The 9,390-nt window shown below is 45.5% G+C and overlaps 1 protein-coding gene across 1 annotated transcript; it reads right to left on the bottom strand.

Moving 5' to 3' along the window:
* Positions 1–428: 428 nt before the first annotated feature.
* On the bottom strand, positions 429–8,713 carry LOC110528303 (kelch repeat and BTB domain-containing protein 12). Its single transcript, XM_021610257.2, has 6 exons — positions 8,546–8,713; positions 6,939–8,118; positions 6,224–6,494; positions 5,716–5,866; positions 2,194–2,391; positions 429–1,751 (listed from the first exon to the last, which is right to left on the bottom strand). The coding sequence occupies exons 2-6, from the start codon at positions 8,015–8,017 to the stop codon at positions 1,582–1,584; spliced, it is 1,869 nt and encodes a 622-aa protein (XP_021465932.1). The 5' UTR covers positions 8,018–8,118; positions 8,546–8,713; the 3' UTR covers positions 429–1,581.
* Positions 8,714–9,390: the final 677 nt, after the last annotated feature.

Raw genomic sequence — 9,390 nt, 5'->3', positions numbered from 1 at the left:
CTGATGAGAGGTGTTGAGTTTGCGCCAGACATAGCGTTTTCCTTGATGGACAAAAAGCTACATTTTAGTCTCATCTGACCAGAGTAGCTTCTTCCATATGTTTGGGGAGTCTCCCACATGCCTTTTGGCAAACACCAAACCGTGTTTGCTTTTTCTTTCTTTAAGCAATGGCTTTTTTTCTGGCCACTTCCGTAAAGCCCAGCTCTGTGGAGTGTACGGCTTAAAGTGGTCCTATGGACAGATACGGCAATCTCTGCTGTAGAGCTTTGCAGCTCCTTCGGGGTTATCTTTGGTCTCTTTGTTGCCTCTCTGATTAATGCCATCCTTGCCTGGTCCATGAGTTTTGGTGGGCGGCCCCCTCTTGGCAGGTTTGTTGTGGTGCCATATTCTTTACATTTTTTAATAATGGATTTAATGTTGCTCTGTGGGATATTCAAAGGTTCATATTTTTATTTTCATATTTTCATATTTTCAGTTATATTTTCAGTACATCCTAATTAAGACACTCCCCCTCTCCATCCTTAGTTTATGTCCAAGAGAAAGAAGGTAACCAGATACCAACCCTGATTACTCCTTTAAGGGGAACTGACCTCAACCCTCACCTCCTAATCCACAACCCCTCCTTCACCTAATCCACAGATATCCATCTGTCTTCCCTATATCAACATATCGCTCTCCTCTCCTCCATCAAACACATTCCAAAGCCTTCTGGGTTGCTACAGATGATTTCTATTCAAGACTTCGTCTCTATCATTTATTTAATATCTCAATGTTCAAAGTTTAGCCAATTCCAACAATAGCAAAGGGGGTGAATACATATGCACCCACCACTTTTCAGTTTTAATTAAACATTTTTTTTTAAGTTTTAAAGTTTTAATTAAGTAATTTTTTTTCCATTTCACTTCACCTATTCAGACTATTTTGTGCATGTCCATTACATGATATCAAAATAAAATTCAATTTAAATTACAGGTTGTAATGCAACAAATTAGGAAAAACGCTAAGGGGGTGAATACTTTTGCAAGGCATTGTATGTAAGCTTTATTTGAATGACAAAAATATAATCTTGAACACAGATGTAAAGAGCAAAAAGCAGTGAATGATTGATTTAAAATCATTAGATTGTGAAGGACCTGTCTATGGTTTACTTTCCAAAATTCTAGAGATCGCCAGAGGCATTTTACAACGAGATACAAAATCACAACAATTATATTTACAAGCTGTGCCATAAAACCCACTAAGGTATGATATTCATTGAAGATAGATACAATGTCTACTTCTAAATGTGCAAATCAGTAGTTCATATACAGTTCAAGACAAGTGCAGAGTTGGATTTTGTGCAGTGCCCCACTCAGGTCAGGGCTTCAAACACTAACTGTAATGTCACGAGAGATCAAATGCATCTCAATAAACCAACAAGCATCACCAGGATCAGCCAGCACTACTGCATTTTCACTCCTGGCCCACAGCAGCGGAAAGGTTTTGCTCAATATTATCAGCTCTCAGTTTTCAGAAAAAATCGTTATTGCCCAAGCTGCTCTTAGATAAGAACGGGTCCTTAGACCTTAGGGTGGGTGGGTGTCACTGAGTTACTAGGTCTGCCGGGGGAGACATGAGCTCCCGGGGATTGAGGCTTGCCACCAAGCAGACGTCGTAGGCATCATGCATCAGAACATGGCGGGCCACCACGGTCCAGCGGTTCTCCCATGGGTCTAGTTCCAGGATGTCCTTGATTATGTCCTCATGACAATCTGAGGGACACAGGGATTGGCATAGGCCAGGAATATCATTTTTGTCACTATTAGAATCAGGCATTTGAAAGAGTGGTGTGGCAATCAAATTAAACAGCATTCAGCTACAGTCAACTTGTTTAGGTCTTAAAAGGACAGGTAATCGTTTACTCAAACAAGTCCCACGTGATGTCACAGTTTTACGAACAGTGGAAAGTAAAAAAAGGCACTTGCTAAAGGTGCACGGGAATGATGCGATAACTTCAAAGAAAAGAGAAACCTGCACACCGCTCTTGCTAGTATCACTTAATTTTATTGAAGCTTACGTGTTGGCCTTCAAAGCTTTGGCGAAGGCCAAGAAGGCTGACACGTAAGCTTCAGTAAACTTAAGTGATACTAGTAAGGGCAGTGTGTGGGTTTCTCATTTTTTATGAACAGTGGAAAGGAAAGTGGGTTTAGTTACCGGCTCCCTTGTTGTATCCGCACACATATAGCTTGCCCCCCACCACTCCGGCGTTGGAGGCATTGCTGCGTAGGGATAGCTGCGGAGAGGGCATAGTGGGCCCATCTCTCCAGAAGTCTCCATCGGGGTTGTAGATCTCCACAGCATCAAGGCAACGACGGGACTGCCCACGATCTACCCCATCACAGCCGATGCCCCCTGTTAGAACACAACTGGGTTGTTTTTGTGTACTGAGACATTCACTTCTTGTGTTGTCAGGTACTACTTTCAAAAACTATTAAACTGATCTGTCCAAACATACTATTTATTTTTTTATTTATTTATTTTATTTTACCTTTATTTAACCAGGTAGGCAAGTTGAGAACAAGTTCTCATTTACAATTGCGACCTGGCCAAGATAAAGCAAAGCAGTTCGACAGATACAACAACACAGAGTTACACATGGAGTAAAACAAACATACAGTCAATAATAAAGTATAAACAAGTCTATATACAATGTGAGCAAATGAGGTGAGAAGGGAGGTAAAGGCAAAAAAAGGCCTTGGTGGCAAGGTAAATACAATATAGCAAGTAAAACACTGGAATGGTAGTTTTGCAATGGAAGAATGTGCAAAGTAGAAATAAAAAAAAATAATGGGGTGCAAAGGAGCAAAATAAATAAATAAATTAAATACAGTTGGGAAAGAGGTAGTTGATAGGGCTAAATTATATGTGGGCTATGTACAGGTGCAGTAATCTGTGAGCTGCTCTGACAGTTGGTGCTTAAAGCTAGTGAGGGAGATAAGAGTTTCCAGTTTCAGAGATTTTTGTAGTTCGTTCCAGTCATTGGCAGCAGAGAACTGGAAAGAGAGGCGGCCAAAGAAAGAATTGGTTTTGGGGGTGACTAGAGAGATATACCTGCTGGAGCGTGTGCTACAGGTGGGAGATGCTATGGTGACCAGCGAGCTGAGATAAGGGGGGACTTTACCTAGCAGGGTCTTGTAGATGACATGGAGCCAGTGGGTTTGGCGACGAGTATGAAGCGAGGGCCAGCCAACGAGAGCGTACAGGTCGCAATGGTGGGTAGTGTATGGGGCTTTGGTGACAAAACGGATTGCACTGTGATAGACTGCATCCAGTTTGTTGAGTAGGGTATTGGAGGCTATTTTGTAAATTACATCGCCAAAGTCGAGGATTGGTAGGATGGTCAGTTTTACAAGGGTATGTTTGGCAGCATGAGTGAAGGATGCTTTGTTGCGAAATAGGAAGCCAATTCTAGATTTAACTTTGGATTGGAGATGTTTGATATGGGTCTGGAAGGAGAGTTTACAGTCTAACCAGACACCTAAGTATTTGTAGTTGTCCACGTATTCTAAGTCAGAGCCGTCCAGAGTAGTGATGTTGGACAGGCGGGTAGGTGCAGGTAGTGATCGGTTGAAGAGCATGCATTTAGTTTTACTTGTATTTAAGAGCAGTTGGAGGCCACGGAAGGAGAGTTGTATGGCATTGAAGCTTGCCTGGAGGGTTGTTAACACAGTGTCCAAAGAAGGGCCGGAAGTATACAGAATGGTGTCGTCTGTGTAGAGGTGGATCAGAGACTCACCAGCAGCAAGAGCGACCTCATTGATGTATACAGAGAAGAGAGTCGGTCCAAGAATTGAACCCTGTGGCACCCCCATAGAGACTGCCAGAGGTCCGGACAACAGACCCTCAGATTTGACACACTGAACTCTATCAGAGAAGTAGTTGGTGAACCAGGCGAGGCAATCATTTGAGAAACCAAGGCTGTTGAGTCTGCCGATGAGGATGTGGTGATTGACAGAGTCGAAAGCCTTGGCCAGATCAATGAATACGGCTGCACAGTAATGTTTCTTATCGATGGCGGTTAAGATATCGTTTAGGACCTTGAGTGTGGCTGAGGTGCACCCATGACCAGCTCTGAAACCAGATTGCATAGCAGAGAAGGTATGGTGAGATTCAAAATGGTCGGTAATCTGTTTGTTGACTTGGCTTTCGAAGACCTTAGAAAGGCATGGTAGGATAGATATAGGTCTGTAGCAGTTTGGGTCAAGAGTGTCCCCCCCTTTGAAGAGGGGGATGACCGCAGCTGCTTTCCAATCTTTGGGAATCTCAGACGACACGAAAGAGAGGTTGAACAGGCTAGTAATAGGGGTGGCAACAATTTCGGCAGATAATTTTAGAAAGAAAGGGTCCAGATTGTCTAGCCCGGCTGATTTGTAGGGGTCCAGATTTTGCAGCTCTTTCAGAACATCAGCTGAATGGATTTGGGAGAAGGAGAAATGGGGAAGGCTTGGGCGAGTTGCTGTTGGGGGTGCAGTGCTGTTGACAGGGGTAGGAGTAGCCAGGTGGAAAGCATGGCCAGCAGTAGAAAAAATGCTTATTGAAATTTTCAATTATGGTGGATTTATCAGTGGTGACAGTGTTTCCTATCTTCAGTGCAGTGGGCAGCTGGGAGGAGGTGTTCTTATTCTCCATGGACTTTACAGTGTCCCAGAACTTTTTTGAGTTAGTGTTGCAAGAAGCAAATTTCTGCTTGAAAAAGCTAGCCTTGGCTTTTCTAACTGCCTGTGTATAATGGTTTCTAGCTTCCCTGAACAGCTGCATATCACGGGGGCTGTTCGATGCTAATGCAGAACGCCATAGGACGTTTTTGTGTTGATTAAGGGCAGTCAGGTCTGGGGAGAACCAAGGGCTATATCTGTTCCTGGTTCTAAATTTCTTGAATGGGGCATGTTTATTTAAGATGGTTAGGAAGGCATTTTAAAAAAATATCCAGGCATCCTCTACTGACGGGATGAGGTCAATATCCTTCCAGGATACCCCGGCCAGGTCGATTAGAAAGGCCTGCTCGCTGAAGTGTTTCAGGGAGCGTTTTACAGTGATGAGAGGAGGTCGTTTGACCGCTGACCCATTACGGATGCAGGCAATGAGGCAGTGATCGCTGAGATCTTGGTTGAAGACAGCAGAGGTGTATTTAGAGGGGAAGTTGGTTAGGATGATATCTATGAGGGTGCCCGTGTTTAAGGCTTTGGGGAGGTACCTGGTAGGTTCATTGATAATTTGTGTGAGATTGAGGGCATCAAGTTTAGATTGTAGGATGGCTGGGGTGTTAAGCATGTTCCAGTTTAGGTCGCCTAGCAGCACGAGCTCTGAAGATAGATGGGGGGCAATCAGTTCACATATGGTGTCCAGAGCACAGCTGGGGGCAGAGGGTGGTCTATAGCAGGCGGCAACGGTGAGAGACTTGTTTTTAGAAAGGTGGATTTTTAAAAGTAGAAGTTCAAATTGTTTGGGTACAGACCTGGATAGTAGGACAGAACTCTGCAGGCTATCTTTGCAGTAAATTGCAACACCGCCCCCTTTGGCAGTTCTATCTTGTTTTTGTTATCTTATTTATGTTGAGGGGAGTTGAGGTGTTTCTCTAGGAGAAGTGACCATCATCGCCATGACCATCATGAAACTAATGAAATCAATGTGCTAATAAACAAACAGCCTATGTGTTGTTTATCTTTTAAATCTCACCCATCACGTAGATTTCCCCATTGAGCGCCACAGCACTACAGCGGTACTTAGAGTGCTTCATGGGACCCAGCTCTGTCCACTTGTTTGTCTCAGGGTCATACTCCAACAGACGGTTGCTCAAGCGGTCTGGCTCGTCATCCACCCGCCAGGACTGCCATGGGGAGTGACAGGACAGGACAGGTGCAGAGTTTAGAGAAGGAGGAGGGGATAGAGAGCAGGCTCACAGTCACACACTGACACAGATAGTGTGTCTCTCTGCTCTCAAGGCCTCACAGCCTCAAGCATAGTGTGTACATGAGTGAGAGTGAGGGACTCCAAAAATACATGGATGTTGTGAGACTGAATTAAACAAATGTGAAATGCCCCTTGGCCTACCTGCCCGCACATAGCACACACGCAGACACAGATGCACACACACACAAACACACAAACAAAAACATAATACAGAGTAGCATTGACTGACTATTCATCTTACTGTATATCAAACCCCTTCTCTTTAGTCCATTACCTGTGGAGTTCGACCCCCGAGCACGTAGAGACGGTCCTTCAGACGCACCACGCTATGATAGGCCAGTGGCATGGGTAGCGGGGCGGCACTACGCCAGGGCCCACCCTGCAGGGACCAGCGTTCCACACAGTTGGTGATGAGGTACTGGTTCTTCAGCTTCATCTGGCCTCCCAGCAGGTAAATAGTATCACCCAGCGCCCCCAGTGCATATGAGTCTCGGTATTCAGCTGAGCTCAGGTGCTCCCAGGTCCCCTGGGCCTCCACCCTGTACCTGAGGAGGACAACACAGACAAGTCAGGGACAGGGGTTTTAGTCAGACTCTAGCATGCTAAAATAAACACAGGGGTGCTGACCATCATTATCACCTGACCACACATTCTACCTGTCTACATGTAGCAGTCTAAAGTGTCCCCACTTGCACCAGAGAATGTCTAGCTTTCACGTGGCACAGACTGGTAAGAAGCTTCAGGAGGGCTGTCACGTGTGCTAGCAAGGCAGAAGCCCTGGGTTCAAGCCTCGTGTGAGCCCAATCAGGAGGAAGTGGTACTCCCTAAGCAAGCATAGTGACGTTGTTTACATACACACACTACCTGGCCACAGCACGTTAACAGTATGCCACTGACTGTCACTCTCATCACTGACCAATGGGTTTATTACTGCTGATGATTTCATTCAAACACACAAAGCTCATGATACCGTTCTTCCAGATTCCTACCTGAATAGCTCCACATTCCTGTTTGTTTGCCTGGCCATTTTCCTCACCCCTGCCTCCCCAGCCACCACAATCTCATTGCCCTCGGTGACGACCCCGGCACACACGACTCCCAGAACATCTCCGTAGCGCGGGGATGTGATGTAGTAGGTCCGGCCCGTGGAGGGGGCATAGCAGAAGCTGCGTTCTGAATAATTTCCATACCGCGATCGGATCCCTCCGCCCTCGTTGCCGATGCAGAGTAGCAGATCTGTGGTCTCCATTCCATATCGGAGCTTCAGTTTCCTGGGAGCAACTGAAGGGTGCATCCCAGTGGCCTCCAGAGCCTCCTCCATCATCTCCAGACACTCTGCATCTGCCAGAAGGGACATATTCCTCTTCATGGCCTCCTTCAGGTAGTCAGGGGCCACCAGGGGGAGGCGCACCTTCCTCAAGAGCTCAGCCAGGTGTCTACTCCGCCCGTACTCCACCCCGTCTCCTAGAGTGTCCTGTCTGACCCAGTGCAGCACCACATCCAGGATGGTCTCCTCGCGTGACACGTTGAGGTCGTCGGAGCTCAGCAGCGCCCCCAGCTTATGGGCCTCTAGTTCTAGAATCTCCTCGCTCATACACACCTGAACGAAGTGCGTCCGTAGGTATCTCTGGGCATGGTCGGCCAGCTCCTCGGCTCCAAGGTCGCGGGCATAGTAGTACACCCCGAGGCAGTTGGAAGCGTCCATGTTCTCCCTCATGTGGCTCTGGCAGCGGTTGAATACCTCGTCCATCTGTAGAAGGAAGGCGGCAACGGACACCCCCTGTACATTGGCGTTGTTGAGTGGGAGCTCAGAACAGTACATGTAGTTCAACAATAGACCCAGGCTATCGGCTGGGGTGTCACGCAGAAATACTTCCCTAGTACTGCACTCCCGCAGGCCACAGGTGAACATGACCCGGAAGTAAGGGCTGAAGGCTGAGAGGACCACGCGATGGCAGGGGAAGCTGATGTCCTCAGCCACCAGCACCACATCTGTCAGCTTCTCTGTCTCCCTCATCTTCCTCAGCTGGTCCAGAAGACCCAGACTATGTTTAGCTCTCAGATCCATTTGGATCTAATGTCTATTCAACAGTAATAACTTAACTTAGAAAATAATTACGAAAAATGTAAATAGATTTAAATAAATATCAAAACAAGGAGGTTCTTTATCTGAAAATATAGAAAGAAAGAAACACAAGTTCAATGTTAATGATCAAGACCCCAGTACATTGTTTACATTTATGTTGAGTAGAGTTTTGTAATCTAAGTCATTTTGTGAATATTTGATAGTTAAAAAGACATTCCTTATCTTCAAATTTGTAGTTCTGACCTCGTCAATATAAATCAGTAAGTGTGACATTTCTTACTGGAATTCCAATTTCCCCTATTGACACATACACCACAGCATAACAGTACCACAACTAAAGCACGTTCATGCCCTGCTTGCCTCTGTGAAACCAGGGATCCATGTTAAACACTAATCAGTATCATCTCCCACTATGCATTATGTTACTAAAGTCTTACGTTCTTTAGTCTTATTAGAGATTATTTTGCCCTTTGATCACACAGTAGTCAAGCCTATTTCATCCTGTCCTACCGGTCCGTGGGAATACTCTTATTCCAGTAGACCATCAGGTTCCTCAGTCAGCCAGGCTGCAGGCGTTGTTGTTAATGTAGCTGAATGCACCAGGAAGAGTGGTCAGAGAGACAGGGGGCCAAGCTATCCTCTCTGAAACCCAGCACTGTTTACCTTCCCCTTCTCTCGCTTCCCTGCCTGAATGCCCTGTCCTTCTGAGCTGAGCAACACACCTTAAAATAGACTATGATATGGCCAATGGAACGGCAACTGGGTCAGAGAGGCAGCAGGCATATATGGGCGAGGGGCACATTTTGTTTTTACATGGAATAATGTCAGGAGACTCACATATGATAATGTTGTGTCATGTTGAGCAATGGTCTATTAGAATTTCACAAGTAAAATATAACCCGATTGCTATTCTTTGCTATCGCTATATTTTTTTTGGGGGGGGGGTGTAGGCTTATGATCACATGTAGGCTTATGTATCTGTGGACTGGCACATGGAACCAGCTTCTGGGTTGGATTCTTCACGTCACTCTCTTAAAGCAACTACAGTCATTTTGAATGATAATAGTCACAATATTCATAATAATCATAATAATAATCTTGCGATGATGCAGCTGATACTTTGTTCATACCACTCAACAGATTGATGTTAAAATTTTAACCTGAGGCGGTGTGAACCATAGAATTAGGAATTAGTAATTGCATAGTATCTCTATGGTGTGTACATCCTGAACAGAGAATCAGAGAATGGACTAATCTGACACAGCCTCCCCTGACTGAGCGTCTAAAAAAGTCCTTCAGGTAAGGCACAGAAGATGAGTGTGTGTCTGTGTGTATGTGTGTGCCCACGCACTAGT

Source organism: Oncorhynchus mykiss, chromosome 7 (genome assembly GCF_013265735.2).
Source record: "Oncorhynchus mykiss isolate Arlee chromosome 7, USDA_OmykA_1.1, whole genome shotgun sequence".
Taxonomy (NCBI): Eukaryota; Metazoa; Chordata; class Actinopteri; order Salmoniformes; family Salmonidae; genus Oncorhynchus; species Oncorhynchus mykiss.
Note: the sequence above shows the minus strand (reverse complement) of the source record. Positions and strands in the feature narration are given on the sequence as shown.

Bases quoted from the DNA above. Each gene is read 5' to 3' on its own strand.
- LOC110528303 (XM_021610257.2), bottom strand. From the start codon at position 8,017: ATGGATCTGAGAGCTAAACATAGTCTGGGTCTTCTGGACCAGCTGAGG. The intron at 5,867-6,223 runs GTAATGGACTAA...TCCCCATGGCAG, and splicing joins TCGGGGGTCGAACTCCACAG to TCCTGGCGGGTGGATGACGA. The intron at 2,392-5,715 runs GTGAGATTTAAA...GTGTTCTAACAG, and splicing joins TGGGGAAATCTACGTGATGG to GGGGCATCGGCTGTGATGGG.